We start from the raw sequence: 17525 nt of genomic DNA, 5'->3' as shown, positions 1-17525 counted from the left end.
CACCACATCTGCATCCTGCCACGTGCTCTGGGCTACTAAAAGCTGGAATCACAGAGCCAGCTAGACCTTCAAGATCATCGAGTCCAACCACTAAAGGTGGATGGTCTAACCCTTATTATACTTTCAGCCACTTACCAGCAAACCAGACCCACTCTAGAGCAGATATTGCTACAGACATCTGCTGCAAGAGAGTATCAAAGACTAATATGCCAAGCTGAAGAGATCACACACAGCTAACCCATGTGTAAAGCACCACCAGAGAAGTTCAGGAATTAATGCCACATTCAACAGAAACTGCAGCTAAATTCTGAGTAAAAATATTACAGCACCTTTATCTGGTAGAGGGACTGGAAGAGCAACTGGAATAAAGCACCTGTAAATTTCACCTGCTGCCCATTAAATAAAGAGAAAATAGGAAAAAGTACAATATCTTGTGTGATGAAAAAGACATCTGATATGCTTAGATTATCTTAGTCCCTACACAACACTATCCTCATAACAAGAGAATAAGAAAACAGTCTAATCAGAACAGCTTTGGACTGCATTAACTGGTATGATTTACAGAATAGAAAGGAATTTCAGCTTCCCAAAAAGGAAACAAATAGCTGTATCATACAATTGTCCTCTCAATGTGCTTGATGAATCATCTTGAGTTATCTTTAGATAAGAACAGTATGTCTACAGAAAATGTTTACAGACAAAAAGCATGGAATTAACACTGTGTACCCATATTAACACTACCCATCTCCATAGTCTCAGGAATTAACTGCCAGACATAACAAATGCCAAATCCATTTGTCAAATCTAAAAAAAAAGTTATTTTTCAAACACAAACTATATTCCTTCTCAAAAAATTCACAGCTGAATTAGCCTATAAGCATGCCAGACAACCAGATTTCTGGATTTACCCAACAGTACTATCTTCCCAACCAAGCAATTCAGTAATTTTTACATTTGTAACTTGGTGCTCTTACACTCCACTGGTGTTAACACTCTACTTGGAAACAATACTAACAGATTACTTACATTTTAACAAATTATTAATTAAACTGCTGCATTCTACAGGAACAGAGATTACAATTTCAAACTCTGCTCGAGGAAGTGGCATTAGGAAGAAACTCTTGTTGCTGACATAGGAAGGATTATGTCTGTCCTGAACTAGTGATGGTTCACAATAAGCATAAAATAATCTAAACATGTACGTTGTATCTGTGATAGAGCATTTGCTACAGACTTTAGACACAAGCTATGATATAATACAATACCTACTCATTCTGGGAACGTGTATTTAATTTTTACTTAGATTTATGTAGAAAAATGTCCTTTTCAGCCTTTTAAAGAGCATGTCGAGAAATACAGGTTAAACTCTAACTGACACTAATTATGGCTTAAATTCAAATATACTCTAACAATAGGCTTTGAGACAGACATTTCAGAAAGGAAAAAGTCTGGTGCCTCACATTGTTGATGTACTCGGAGAGCAGGTCCTGCAGAGCCTGGCGGATGGCGTTGCACTCGGCGATGATGCGCTCCCGATGGACATCCCGCGTGCACGAGGAGTCGGCCAGCAGAGCTGCTCCACTTATAATGGCTTCCAGACGTTTCTCTAGGGAGGGCCTTATTGTCTCCTCATTCACTACAAGAGGATCCAGGACAATTAAATTCTGGAAAACATAAGGAGTCCGGTTAAGAAAAGTCAGCCCAATTAGGTTACTGCTCTATTTTTTGCTTGCATGAACCACAGGGACATTGTGCTTCCTAGACTTGCAACCAGCCCTTCCCACTGGAAGGTCAAAAAACTTTTGACCATGGCAGATTCTGTTTTCCCTAGTGGGGCTGTGCACAGAGATCATTTGTAGACAAATTTTCTCCGCCATTCAGATCTCACTAGTTTCTAAGCCAGTTATCCATGTTATCAAATCCTCAGACCAGAGTCTTGGCTTCGTTTGAAAGACGAGTTCAACACTTCCAAACTTTAGTCTTTCACAGATCAGGAGAACCTCTGGATTTACCTCAAAAACAGCAGTGCTAGCTCACAACTGAGAATGCTACATCAGATTACATGAGCAGCCTCATTCTGCTGATTTTTAGCCTGATACAATCCCACACTGTGACAAAGTCACTGCTGTCACCTTTAACAGGCTGAATATGTGCAAAGATAAAAAACAGAAACTTTTGTTTAACAATTGCTTTTTTGCAAAGGACCTAGATATAAGTGTCCTTTGCTTTTCAGCAGGTAGTGTAAACCAAAGCAGACAACTCTTTTGGCTTGATAAAATTAATAACATTTGTGCGTCAAGCAAATAAAGGAGAGAGGATATTTTTATGAAATGTGAAAGTAAGTATATTTGAGCTGCAGTATTTAAAGAAATACAAACTAGTAATTTTTAATGTAACTGAATATGTGAAACAGTGTCATTTATGGTTCTGACCACCAAACCTCTATTCCACATAAACCCATTCACCTCTTACACCCGCAGGTAGTTCAAACATTTCAGAAGTATTGAACAAGAAAACTATGCCATATACCCTGAAGCAGAATTTTTCTGTTACTATTCTGAGATACTGATAAAAAGTCTAAAACTAAGTTCGAGGATTTGTTTCAGGAAGTGAAAGTATAGACCATTAAAATGGTTTATGGGTGTTCCTGTGTATCCAGCCGATGTAACCACAGATTAAGTTAAAGCAATAACTATGTATTTCCAAGTTTCTGGATTTTCTCAAAACAAGGTTCACCTATGCAGATACAATAAGAGTGAAAAGGAATTTATGTGCAAGCAGGAAGGAAAGAACCTCATTATTCTGAAGACGAAAAACATAGCTATTTGTATATCCATAAAGCTACATAATAACCTAATTAATTAATTCCTAATGCAAAGATGTAAAAAATATGCTGATCATGGAAATCTGAATTTTACATACAACTACGGAACCAAAGCCAACTGGGATAGAATAGTTTGCCCACTCTCAAAGACAGAGGAAAGCAAACAGGCAGTTCACTGCTTTCATCCTCTTTTGCAGAAGTTGGAGCCAGTTAAGAACGACTCAACATTTAAAAAAAAAAATTGCTGACTTTTGCCTTCTCCAAACAAGAGGGAAGAAAAGCTGAAATTTTGCCAGGGCCTGGTAGACCCTGCCATGAAGGCCAAAATACAAAGGAAAGAAAGAGCATTTGGACAGAATGAAGGAGGTTTGCTCCTCTGCTCTGAATAACTCTACATTCCCTAACCTCTTGCTGGCAGTGGATGGAACCAAACTGGTTCTTCCAGGCCACAGCACAAGAAGTCATTTTGCTTTTGCAGGCAACTTCTTAATTGCCAACATCTAGAGTCAGGCCCGATGGGAGCAGCAATCCATCTCTCAGTGTTGTCACCAAAAGCCTTCCTTTCCTGTAGCAGCTGTTTCCACAGAAGGAAGGAAATGAACCTGAGGACACTTTTCTGGAAGAGTGAAGGCAGTACGATACCATTTGTCCACAAGGAGAACTTAGAGACAGATTAAAAGTATTAGCATAGGGCATCCATTTTTTTGTTCTTTTCTTTTCTTTGCTGAGCTTCCTTACAATAGTGAGAGAATGGCTGGAAGCAAAGGAAAGCTGCACCTCGTTTACCTGGAGGCAAGCTGAGTTACTACACATCTCAAACACAACAGACACGGCAGGAAATTAGGGAAATGCAGTACGGGGAATTGTAAGAAAGTGGTATGGAGTGCCATTAAGAAGTCTGAAATGCAGGGGAAATTAATCCCTTTCAGCTGTCATCTCGGTAAGTAAGAATACGTAACTCTAAAAGCAGAATCAAATAGTTCTCAGCAGTAGGAAATGTTTTCCTGCCTAACAAGCATCGAACAACTCCATTATTCAGATCTTTGTTACTTCAGCTATATCCAGACATAGCAAAATTAAAAATGAAGCAGCTTCGACTTTTATAACTAGCACATTAATATATATATTTGGAAAACTGCATAGAACTAGCCATTAGTGTTTAAATATTTACATTTTAAAATTATATATAATTATATATATCCAAGAGATAAGTTCACATTAATCTTATGCAGAAAAGACTCATCCATAACGATCTTCTAAGAATGACAAAGGAAGATCTTCTAAGATATAGTCGGTTCCAGAGGTCAGGACGTTCATTTCTGATGTGGAAGAAGGAGTTGGAGATTTGAAACTCTGCCTCCCTCAATCACAATTAGAGACCTTAATACCAAAGTGTTCTGTGGTACTTCACATCAGCTGAATTTTTGCCAGTTGGTCCTGGAGCAGCAACTTTCCTGTCAAGCTCCCAACTAAGTCCCCTCATGCCAAGCTATATGTACAATGTCCATTGTAATGCAAAACACACCTGCCAAGTACAATATTGAAGTGTAACTGCATTAAAAAACAGCTTCACTGATTGTGGAAGATTAAGACACACCTAAAGGCTACAGGCCATTAGCCATTTAGCTAGAAAAATGACTGCCTTCAAATCTCAGATGAAACAGGAGCAGAAACGTTTTCCTTTGGGAGACAGTTTGTAGAAAGTTCATGCCAAGATGGACCAATAGCACTGACAAAAAAGCCACTGTGGTCCATCACTAAATAATCAGAAACATCTAGGCAGCAGTAAACAGGAAAATATGAGTTAGAATAAATTCTTCAAACAATTTCATCAATTATCTATAAGTAAATCTGTGCAGAAAAGACCCAAGGAGGAGACACCAGTCATGCAACAGGCAGTCCTGCAGTTCCGCTTTAAGAGGCTAAAGAGTGCTCAGCTACCTGAGCTCTTAAGTGAGCATTTAAGAGGAGTGATTAGATCCCTGTTTTCTCCCTCATTGGACTTCTGATGCGTGAAAAAAGAGGGATCACAGGTATCCAGAAACCTGGTTCTGTTTCCTGAAGTTTTGGACTGATTTACAGCCTTTGGACATCATTAAAGGACCACAGAGCAGCTGAACACGCTGACAGAGTCAGGCATGCAAGACCTGGATCGTTCTGTGACAAATCTCTTTACATTCAGAAGATGCAAGAGCAGGGAAAGGCATCAGTTAATCTGCACTCACACACTCTTCTCACAGATCTTAATATGCAATTAAATTTTAAAGTTCCAATTTTGTGTTTATTTATAAACGGCGCAGGAGTTATTTGGAGCCTTTCAGAGGAATTGCTAAGAATCTACTGATTTAAGGGTTAGCTGCTCTAGTTTTACTGGTGGTTTCCTCACCTCTAAATCTTTAATAACTTCCACACTGCCAGCACTGGCAAAGGAAGAATGACATTGCAGAACATGTAGATACTAGATCGTTGGGTAGGCTCTGTGATATATTTCCACACTATAAACATTTAATGAGATTTGTTCCCAACAGACTATTTACTACATCAATCTATTTCATGGCACTGGATTTGCAACAAGAAGATAGAGCAAAGGTTATTTCAGGTCCTTAGCCAATAGAACTGTCTGTAAAGAGAGAAGAGTGCAACTATCTAATTCCTAAAATCATTTTAAGTTAAATGCTCTATAAATTTTGCTTTATCTAACTCACACAGCTTCAATTCCCATTTGTGGCACTTAGGTAAAAATATATTTAAAATTCCATAAGCAAATGGTTTTTTACAACAGGTAGACTTCTATGTTCTTATGTTTCCAAATAAAAATAAATTCAATGCAAAATACTATTATTCCATTTTCTGATTATCACAAATCTCAAATTTTAGAACTATAATAAATTTTATTACATTTTTTTAAATTATTTAAATGGTACTGCTCACATACAGTCAAGATGAATTCATCTGTGGTCAGAAAATGCAACCTTTTTGCCAAATTTTTTTTAAAAATTTGTAAGTAAACCAGGTAAATAATAGCTCTCATTTAAAGTATACATTTGTCATTCAGAGCTTCATTGTTACAAATCATGTATTACTCTTAAATGTTTCTTTTTTTTCTTCTACTTATTAAGAAAATATGTTAGAAACTATAATTTTAAAATCCAGTGTGAGAAGCAAGGAGGGATGACAGGTAATGTGCTATTGTAGCCTGTTCCTTCAGGAGGAAAAAACTTCAAGCACAACTGAGAGGTCTGTTTTGGTCAATAACCTGCCACCACCAAATTTGTGTGATATTTCAGTGTATTTCTTTAATCTGCCATTGAAAATTTTAGGCAAAGTCCATCACCATCAGTCAGAACACCAATTCTTCTGAAAATATATCAACAATATTGGAGTTCTGAGACTGAGATTTGCTAAGCCCAAGAATTCACATTCAAAACCACAAATATTTGCAAATGTGTTTAGAAACATTCATTGCTTTTGTTGGTCTGGGCCTACATGAGTTACAGCAGATGAGGATCATGGTCTGTAATCCCATCTACAGGAGATCTTTCACCAGTTTTGGCAGGACAATGGAAAATGACACTGGTAAGAGCCAGAGCAGCCACAAGAAAAGGGAGAAGCTCCACACAAAAGCTTAGGATGAGACCAGGAGTAGAGAAAGAGCTGCCCTTCTCCAAGTATTCGCTTAAATAATGGAAGCAGAAGCACAGAATTTGTGAAAGCATATTGGTTATGTCACTTTATTTCATAATAAGCAGATGAGGTTTCTAAATTGTTCAATGATATAAATTACAGAATGACAGAGGAAAGGACTTCACCTTGTGTGGTACTGGTTCAAATGCAGTCAAGGGAGCAGTGATCACTGCCAGCTCATAATCACTGATTAGTAAACTCAACTCATGGCTTCTGCCCACGAACCAAGGACCCACCTGCCTCCAGCACTAGCAACACACTTGGAACTAACTCTTCCCCTTCCATTTCAGCCAAATGTTGAACATACTGGAGACTTAATTCCAAATTCTTCTGAAGGGAGCGATCCCTCTCAATGAAACAATTCCAAGTGATACTATTTAGTTGCAGACTAAGCAGAGCATCAATTTCTAATGCCCTTGGGCCCACCACTTATGTTATCAATAGTTATTAAAAAAAAAAAAAACATTTTTCCAAAAACATTGTAGTCTCACAGGTTTACATACCTCAAGCTCATCAAGTGCACTTCCAAGAGTAGCTCTGCGAGACGTAGGTTGTTCCATTTTATTTCCAACTCCTTGGGAAGCATTAGAAATTGCATTGAGAGCATTCTGTATTTCATTGCAAATTGAATCCTTGCTGGCTGTAAGGGATGCAACATCTGAATGTTCCAAACAAGCTGAACATACTGAATGTAGGAAAGAGGAATTTTCCTTCAGGGATGCACGTGCTGCAGCAATCTCGTCTCGCTGACTGCTAGATTTCAAATCCTGTCAGCAAAAGAACATGCTGTTTATTTCCAAAAGCACTTCAAAACTGACAAGTAATGTATAAACAATTTCTTTCCTACCTCTACTCTGTTTAAGGAAACATCAAGTTAAATTCATCAAAGATTGTGAAAATGGGCTATAACAGTACTTACAACTGAATCATCTTTATGCCATGAGAAATGAACCAAGTCTGTGTAAAACAACCACAATTTTTATTGTGGCTTACAACCAGCACCATGAACTGTCCGGGTCTTACTTGTTTTTAAGCAGTTCTTCTCTGAGAAAACTGGCCTGGAAATTAGCTGTCTTTCCTCCCAGACAAATCTTTCTTCATAAGCAATGGAGAAGGACAGAGGTGCAGAGTGAAGCCAGGCATAGTGTAATTGTTGCATTTAAACAAATTTCCTGGGTTTTCTTCCCTGCCCCACCAGCCTATGTGCCAAGCACACCGTAGAAAGGAACAACAGGTCAGGGATAAGAATCCTGCATTCCTGGGAAATGGGAAGCCTGGAAAATGTGAAAATTGAAAATGTGCTTGAGACAAGCCATATCTGAAGTATTACTGCCTGTTTCTCCTCTCTTCCTGCTCTGTACACACTTAAAGCATTCAGGGATCCTACCACACTCATCTTATTCCTCCCTTCTCCACCCATATCTTCTTGAAACTCTACTGCCTCCCACCAGCCCAGATAACAAAGGATACACAGCTGGACAGAGCTACCAAGGCAAATTTAACTGGCTCCAGGAATCAAGCTTGGGAGTTGTTATTTGGAAAGCTGAAAGTTATGGACTTTGGGACAACCACACAGTCAACATCAGGATTGTAAGGAGCCTCCTGTTCCATTCTGGTTTATTCTAGACTTTCTCCCACTCTCCTTCTGCATCCTGTCCCTTTGAGAAACACTAGCAGATATTTGCAAAATGGCTTGGGTGAAGGAGATAGTTAAACTCAGGGGGAAAATAAAAAAGGAAGGTAAAATAGCACATCAGAGCCTGTGGCACCAGCTTCAAACAATGAGAAGAGGCACAAGGAAGAATGAACAACACAATGCATACAAAATTTCTCCAAAGGCTACCCTAAAGCAAGCTGAAGTCCAATTTTCCTTTGCGTTGCATCAGTCTCTATATGCATTATTTACAAAAGCACCACAGTACCCACTTCTCACTGCATAAAGTTTGTAAGTTTATGGCTGAAGAAAAGACCATTCAATATTAAATGAACCAGTCCTATGTTTTTAAAACCTCATTTACTCCAAGATATGCATTGGACATCAGACTGCATCTTACTTCCCCAGGCTAACTTGGAAATCTCAGGCATACAGTAAAAGCCAAACAAACAAATGAGAGAGCTGGAGCCTTAAACAGAGTCAGAGAATGGTTTAAACAGCTGATATCTGAATCAGAAAACTGAGTTTTCTTGAGTGTATTAACACATAACAGATTTTAACATTTTTAATAAACCATTACATCAATGAATCACCACTCTGCAAGAATGACTTCATTGCCCAGTGTGTTCAAATCCAAATACTACTGCACCTCCAGCCTCAGTAAAGCATCTGCAATTTTTCCAGAGCACTGGACTTTTTCAGCAAAGAGTGTTATTTATTTTTAAACACAGGCTCTTGCTCTAAGTAGTGAATCTATCCTTCCTACAATTATATTACAACACAGCACACTAACCTCATTTCTCCTGGTGCTGCAAGGAAGCCACAGACCTCAAGATACAATAGGAGGTTGAGATACAATACTTGAGTCTAGCCACCTTCTATTTATTAACCATTTCTTACTTTGCTGCATCATATGCAAACAGTCAAACCTGAAAGTCCTTCAAAGTGACTTTTTCCCTCTAAAACAGTACTGTCTAACCAGGATCAAGGGGTTCATAAGAAATCCCAAACTGATAAGCCAGTAGCACAAAGCTAGTAACAGCAGTCAGTAATAGGGCATCTGGAAACACGGCTGGAAACAGTCAAATAGGTTCAACAAGTTCATGTTTTTAAGTAAACACAGAATAGTTTCTTTCACACAATACTGTGTAGAGATTCAGAGTCACAGCACTGATAAATTCACTTGTGAACAGCCTCACTTTGTTCAATAACATGTTCAAAATTTAAAAAAAAGCTTAGACCCATCACTATTTTGTTGTTCAGCTCTGAGCCTTGGGCAGCCCCAAACGAAGCTGTAGGGCCATGGTTCCTTTCCATCTTGAGGAAGAATTACTTCCTCAAGACTTTTCATGTGAAAAAGGAAGAAACAGATGATAATCTAGACTGATCTTCTCCATAAATGGACCAAAAATACCTAAAATGGAGTGATTTCTCTATCAAACCTTTGCAGATGTGGGTTATCAGAATAATGTAACCAGTTCTTTGAAGAAGGAAGTTAGTCTCTACAAAAATCTGCAGTTCACCCAGCTACTTCACTGAACTTTAGGCTATTTTACTTTTTATTTTCATAGTTTACCACTTTCCTCTTATTCTAACTTCTTTTAGAGTAGTAGACTATGCCCACTGGTCTGACATGTGTTTTTCCATACTAAGTCAGATATGTCATATGAGACCAGCTGAGATCACAGATAATCCCATCTCCAACCACTGCTGACCTAAGAGGTCCAGTACAGTGACACTTCCCCAGGTTGCTGTCCCAGCCCTACCAGGACATACTTCTATGTCTTTCTTATACCTGACTGTCCCTGACAAGAATGGAAAATGAATGGAGAGTCCCAGATTCTCAGCTGTGGATTGTTCCAGCTAAACATGGTGAATGGACAAGAAGACTTTGAATGGAAAATTTGAAAACTACATTCACAGTTAAGCATTGGTTGCACTACTTCAACAAGAAGAAAAAAAAGAGAGAAAATAAAACCCTGTTCCTTATCACACATAATATATCTAAGGTTTGACAGCACAAAACACCAGGAAGTCAGCTCTTTTTCCCTGAACAACTCATGGGGTCTGGGCATCACTTTGGGTACAAATCAAACAGCCCTATTCTGCACCAGCTGCAGCCAACACCAGCTTCACACAGACAGCCTCAAACCAAGTGCACTGCACTTCCCCTTGAAGCTTGCTCTCTTCAGAGACAGATGTTATTGAACCAAATTCTGTATCCAGAAAAAACACAGGCATACAAACCCCCACAATTTTATACTACTATAGAACTTGGAGACAAAAGCATCAGTTTTTATCACAGCTTAAACCTGGGCTTTAGCATTCAGGTTTCAGTCAAAACTGACTGCCAAATTGTGTGCAGTTGGTGAATGAAAGACAATAACAAAGCTCAAACTCTTCCAAGTGCATTCACGCGCTGTTCATCTGGGCAAGGCTCCAGTTTACATATTTCATAAGCACTGTGTTGTCCTATTCAGCGGAAGAAAGCATCTCACAGACAAGAAAGTGAAAAAGATCTGGGGCTGACACTGAGTGCCAGGGCTCTCTCAGCTTGGCAGTTCTGCCAAGAGAACGGTTTCATACAGGTTTTAGGTCTTACACCCACCCCTGAGGGCCCGCCTCGCCTGGGAGCTGCAGCCACGCTCATCCCTGGGCCCTGCAGCCCCAGTTCCACACACCCTGGGACCCTCAGTCCCTCTCCAAACTGTGCCATAAGGCTGCTGGGCTCCAGCTCAGCCACAGCTGCCCCTCCCTGGCCATGGACCCAGCCCACAGACTGACCTCCTGAGTTCCACCTGGCCCTGTCACCACGGGGCTTCTGAGATACCACAGGGCTGTCTCTCACCTGGATCCACGGACTGACCTCACGGCTTGTCCCCCCCAACCTGCCTCATCACACAAACTTTCCTGAGACATCACTAGACCATAGATTTGTGCTACACTGACTACTAAAGTTCCTCTTACAGGCATTCGCAGTGACTTGACTGTGACAGTTTGCCAGTATATTCAGAACTGCACTGAATCGCAGAATTTGTTTTAACATACCTCTGTGCATTTGTCTCTGACTGAATCAAAATCCTGCCATTACCTGTAGAAAGCAAACTAGTAGATCTTTTGGTGTTGTAGAAATGGAAACTCACAGGAAACTCTTCCTAAAGACATCATCTACTCCTTCACAGAGAATACCTGTGTTCCCAAAGCCAGTTCATTTGCATTTTGTTTGTCTGTTTTAAATACATGGGTTTCCAGAGATTTTTCCAGTCCAAACAGGTGGATGAAATAAATTAATACTGTTACACTTCAGAATCATAAAAATGTTTCCTTTCTCATTTCTCTTTTCTGATAGACAGGCAATCCAAAAACACTGACAATCCCCAAAACAACAGCGTTTGCAGGCACCACAGAAGGAAGCCATTTTCAGAACTGTATCTTACAGACTGACCAAGTCTGGAGATGAAAATATGAACCTATGCTTACCAAGCATCATCATAGTATAAGCTTGGTTGTGAGGAATTCCAAGCTAACTTTCTACTAAAAAAGTCTTTCTGACTTCAGAAGTCAGTAGCAATTCTTAGTGTCTCATGTAGTATAGTGGTATCACTATACTACACCATGTATACAGAGTACAGAAATACCATATAAACACACGAAAAATACATATACGCTGTATGGCTAAAACTGTAGGCAGTTCATTTGCATCAGCCATATGCAGGAATACACAAAATGTGAAGTGTTAAAGTACAAATCCATGCCAATGTTATCATAAGACTAAGCAATACCCTCTGCCTCTGAGATGACTCAGCAGTCTTTATAAATCCATATCTTTCAGTCAACTTAGAGCAAGCAGGAAATGGATTTACAGGACTGAGGTTCCCAGCAGAACTTTGTATCTATAGCTTTGCATTTTAAAGTCAGCCAAAGAGTCTGCCCACTGTTACAAGGAAAAAGAAGCAAACATTAAGTATAAATAACTGAGTATTCCTTTTCTCTGCTTTAACTTGGTCAAAAGGAGATTCAGGATGAGCTCACCAAATTTTCAACAGTGCAAATGGGAAGCCAAATCATAAAATACTTCAGATAACAGTCTTAACCATGAAACCCTCCCCGGCAGAGCTTAAGACTGAGCCCTCTTGTCCTACTGCTGGTTCCTGGGAGAAGAGACTGACCTCCACCTGGCTACAACCTCCTGTCAGGGAGTTGCAGAGAGTGAGGAGGTCTCCCCTGAGCCTCCTCTTCTCCAGGCTCAACAGCCCCACCTCCCTCAGCCTCTCCTCACAGCTCTTGTGCTCCAGTCCCTTCCCCAGCCTTGTTGCTCTCCTTTGGACCTGCTCCAGCCCCTCAGTGTCCTTCCTGAACTGAGGGGCCCAGAGCTGGACACAGCACTCCAAGTGTGGCCTCACCAGTGCTGAGTACAGGGGAAGAATCACCTGTTGGCCACACTGCTCCTGATCCAGGCCAGGATGCCATTTGCCTTCTTGGCCACCTGGGCACACTCTGGTTCATGTTCAGCTTCCTGTCAGTCCAGACTCCCAGGTCCCTTCCTGCCTGGCTGCTCTCCAGCCACTCTGTCCCAGCCTGGAGCTGCAGGGGGTTGTTGTGGCCAAGGTGCAGGATCCGGCACTTGGCCTTGTGGAACCTCATCCCGTTGGAGTCAGACCAGATTCTTTCTGAAGAGCCTTCCTGCCTTCCAGCTGATCAACACTCCCCCCCCAGCTTGGTGTCATCTGCAAATTTGCTAATGGTACACTCAAACCCATCATCCACATCATCAATAAAGATATTAAACAGGACTGGGCCCAACACTGATCCCTGGGGGACATCACTAGTGACCAGACACCAACTGGATGCAGCACCATTCCCCACCACTCTCTGGACCCAGCCATATAGCCAGTTCTTAACCCAACAGAGAGTACTGAAAACTCTCTTATTTCATGGTCACTGTGCCCCAGACGGCCTCCGACCACCACATCTCCCACCAGCCCCTATCTCTTTGTGAACAGCAGGTCTAGCAGGGCCCCACCCCTGGTAGGCTTATTTACCAGCTGGAGTAGGAAATCATCCTTTATATGCTCTAGGAATCTCCCAGACTGCCTCTTCTCTGCTGCATGGAGTTCCCAGCAGACATCCAGCAGGTTAAAGTCACCCACAAGAACAAGGGCTGGTGATTTTGAGACACCCTCCAGCTGCTTGTTGAATAATTCATCACCCCCATCACCCTGGTTGGGTGGTCTGTAACAGACTCCCACCAGGATGTCAGCCTTGTTGGCCTTCCCCCTGATCCTGATCCACAGGCACTCAACCTTAGCGTTACTGACTTCAAGTTCTACAGAGTCAAGAGACTCTCTAACATACAGAGCCACCCCTCCACCTCTCCTACCTTGCCTGTCCCTTCTGAAGAGCTTGTAGCCACCCATGGCAGCACTCCGGTCATGCGAGTCATCCCACCATGTTTCCAGGACAGCGACTACATCACAGCTTTCCAGCTGCACGATGGCTTCCAGCTCCTCTCATTTGTTACCCATGCTGGGTGCATTGGTGCATCAGCTGGGCTGCTGATTTCATTTCTAACTCTGGCTTTCCACCCTTAGGCTCATCTCTGGAGAGTCTGGTTTTAATCCCTTCCCCCTTCAAACCTAGTTTAGAGCCCTTCTGATCAGCCCTGACAACTTATGGGCTAGAGTCCTTTTGTCCTTGCTCGATAGGTGAAGTCCATCTGACTCTGGCAGACTGGGTACCATAGACTTTGCCCCACGGTCGAAAAAACCAAAATTCCACCAGTGGCACCAATCCCTCAGCCACCTACTGATAAGATGGGTCTTCCTAATCCTCTCCTCATTCACCCCTGCTGCTGCAGGAACTGAGGCGAACACCACCTGTGCTCCTGTCCCATTAACTAATTGACCCAGTGCCTTGAAGTCCTTTTTAATTACCCTGGCACCTCTGTCATTAATGTCATCACTGCCAGCCTGGACAACCAGCAGTGGATAATAATCAGAGGGCCAGATTAGCTCAGGGAGTCTCCTACTAATATCCCTCACCCGGGCCCCAGGAAGGCAGCAGACCTCCCTGTGGGATGGGTCTGGTCAGCATGTAGGGTCTGGATTTTGTTTCAATGGAAATAATTTCCTTTGATCCTCATGGGGCATGGGGCCATTGTGACCCTGTGGTACCTCAGGTGCCCAGGGGCCATCATGACATCGCAGTCCCCGCCCTGCCCGTGGGGTATTTAAGGAGCACTCCAGACGGAGCTCCTCCATCTTCCAGGTCCTCCATACGGTGGTGCCTACACAGAAAACAAACACTAATCCTCAGCTTTTTTTTTTTTTAAATAAAATCTGAATAAAATAAAATCCTTTAGTTGTCTAATGTTGCTTGTCTGCGACTGACCCACTGGGAGAAAGATGGGACCCGGCCCCCAGCCTGTGTCCCCACGGGCTGGCTTTGCCCACAACTGAGAGCACGGAGTGCCTGGTGAGAAGGCTGTTGCCGTGGGCGTCCTTCACAGCAACCATGTCAAATACCCTGGGGTGGCTACCAATAGACTCAAGGAGTCATTAAAATGGACAGAAACATAACGATGTTTTTGGAAGTTCCACCACAATGGACAACCAGTAGGATTATTTAAAAAAAACCAAACCAAAAACAAAAAAAAAAAAAAAAACAAAAAACCAAAACAAAACACAAACACCAAAACTCAAATCAAAGAGTTTGAGTTTTAAAGAGAAAAGTCAGCAATAGTTGCATCAGACTGCAACTATTCCCCAGTATTCTGTGCCTTAGACTTTGGCAAATTCTGGCCCAGTTACAGATGACCGAGCAACTCCTTGCTGTCACTTCCATATCCTTATTTCAGGATTTGGTCCCTGCACTCCAATATCCTGCTGCTAACTTTCAGTCTCCTAGATGAAGTAGTTGATTGGGGAAGGTAGCAAAGCAATTTTTCCCTCTAAAAATTAATATATTAGCTCACAAAAGTTTTATCCTAGTACCATTACAGTCACATTTTTCATCAATGAGCTTGCCTAGAACTAGAGCAGGAACCATTTATCATGGAAAGGGCTCGAAGTTAGGAACCTCCAGAAGGTCTTATATCAAAGAGAAAGAGAAAAGCTAACACAGATGTGAGGGAAAGGAAGGGAGGAAAAAGAGAGGGAGGAAATGCAGCAGAAATACAGATTCATTTAGAGAGAGAAAAACAGGGAACAGGAGAGATACAACACAAAAGAGTGAAAAAGGAAGATTAGGATGAAGAAATAATGGATGGGAAGGAGTCCACAATGTACCAACCTCACTTGACTCCAGGCACTTGAAAACAGGATAGCCAGTGTTGAGGCATTCAAAAGTAGGGCAGCAGCAGCATAGAGTCCTCTCATGTAATTTAATGAGTAAAGCAGCAATTTTTTTCTTTGTTAACATTTCTACCCAAGGAATACTTTCTCTTTATGCTGCTGTCAAACACAGTTTAAAAAGTTCAGAAGTCCAGTGTTTTCATGGCATAATTTTCTTTTCCTATCGAAACCTGCTTGGTTTTCAGTGCTTGGTTTTTAACATGGCTTGGAGATAGATCTCTTCCCAGAAAGCTGAAGAGATGGTAGGTGTAACCATTTGTTTCAAAGGCCTATTGTATCTGTCAGTCATAGCTTGACCTATGCTGTTTCAAATTCCATTTTACACCTTAAGCAAAATAATCTGCTGGTTTACATCTGTCCTTGTGAGAAAAGCGTTCAGAGAATGACACATCTTTCCAGCAGTCAAGATAATTTATAATTTAATGTAGAACTTCATATTAGAGCAACCTACCACGGTTTTCAAAAGACAAGGAATTTGTGCAAATACACTTGAGAAGTAAAAGGCAAACAGTGCAGAGCTTGCAGATGAACCAGGTAGTTCAAAAGATGCACCAAAGTAGGACCTAACTTCTTTCATAGGAGTAAAGACATCTGAAAACTGGCATTTGTGAGAAACAAAAGGTTAAAACTATTTTGTAAACATTTGTAGAAAAAAAAAATCAAAGTAAAACACATTGAGCAAGACTCAATACCGTAATTATTTCGAAGGTAGGGAAAATATAAAGACCAACATTCATATAGAGTACAATGCACAGACAAGAGATGTTAAAGCTTTCCAAAAATGTTTTGGCCTGCATTTTTTTCAGTGGAAGTTGACTCATTGAAAAATGCAGCAGAATGGCATTTATCCACAAGTATTTCTTTCCACAATTCTATTAAACCCTCATAATACCATATGTGATTATTTTTACTTGCTTCTTTTTTGAGGTTTTAAAATCAGAAGGATCTGGAGCTATTTATTAGATTGAAAATTTGCTTCATTCTCTGCCTTAGTGGTACTCAGCTACGTAGAAATAACCCCAGTAAAACTATTAGTGCTGGAAGATCATGTTATACATGTTCCACGAGCACTTTCACTGATACAGTTTCACAGACAACAAACAGATCTTTCACATTTGGCCTGTTCTGGTTTAGTCTTCTTTTTATACAAGTAATCATGTCAGAACATATTCCGTCTGCCACAAGAGTTCAGGATCTCTTTCTCCAACAAATCAGCTCAAGTGCCCCTAGGTACAAGTTTCTGCTCAGAAATATTCCTACATTTAATATCTCAGTATTACAGATGGAAAACCATCAACAATAAACAGATACAGGACCCACATCAGGCAGCTTGTTCCAACCCTTATTTTCTCACAGATTACATACTCAATTCATGGCCCTGGCCTCTATTCTTCTGTCAAACTCCAGACAGAGTTTAACTCTTTTTAACGCTAATTACAAATATTTCCCAAATATTTAAAATACTCTAATTTCCTTTTTTTCTGATTAAAAAAAATCCAAAACTAAAACGAGCTGAATCAAGTAAATCAATGACAGCCTCTCACACTCTATTAAGATGCACACAATTCAAACACTGCAGGGAATATTAAGTTTCTGTAACTTGAAGACATGTCCAATTGACATGCAAAAAGAGTGGCACTCAAGTAAATGGTACTGAAGTGCTAATCCATCAAAACAAGATTATTAGCATTACCAATTTCAGAACTGTTAGCAGTAGGTTTTGTTTTTGCTGTTCAGCTTAAACTGTAAAAAGAGATGGTTTCAGGCATTTATCATGGACAATCCTCTCTTTTGTTTGTTTTCCCCTTGCATATCAATTTAAGTTTTTAAATTTTGTTTTCTGCATATGTTGCAAATACTTCCACCAGGACAGCAACTCAGAGTGAGAAGGAAACTGCCATAAGCCCTTGAGCTCTGTACTGAATGTTAATGCATTTATATGTGATAGATTTAATACAGAACTGAGAATAAATGACTTCCAGCAGCTGCACTCTGGACCTATAAATCGCTG

At 40.8% G+C, this 17525-nt stretch overlaps 1 protein-coding gene across 5 annotated transcripts in view; it reads right to left on the bottom strand.

Annotated features, from left to right (window-relative positions):
• The window catches only part of CTNNA3 (catenin alpha 3), a 428400-nt gene that overhangs the window by 329822 nt on the left and 81053 nt on the right, over nucleotides 1–17525 (bottom strand). For all 5 annotated transcript variants that reach the window (XM_027694077.1, XM_027694076.1, XM_027694078.1 and 2 more), the window contains 2 exons: nucleotides 7012–7275; nucleotides 1461–1664 (listed from right to left, as the gene is read on the bottom strand). In XM_027694077.1, coding sequence (XP_027549878.1) covers nucleotides 1461–1664; nucleotides 7012–7275 — 468 coding nt within the window. The remainder of the gene's footprint in view (nucleotides 1–1460; nucleotides 1665–7011; nucleotides 7276–17525) is intronic.

This window comes from Neopelma chrysocephalum, unplaced genomic scaffold, assembly GCF_003984885.1.
Source record: "Neopelma chrysocephalum unplaced genomic scaffold, ASM398488v2 Primary Assembly neopelma1_96, whole genome shotgun sequence".
Classification (NCBI taxonomy): domain Eukaryota; kingdom Metazoa; phylum Chordata; class Aves; order Passeriformes; family Pipridae; genus Neopelma; species Neopelma chrysocephalum.
Note: the sequence above shows the minus strand (reverse complement) of the source record. Positions and strands in the feature narration are given on the sequence as shown.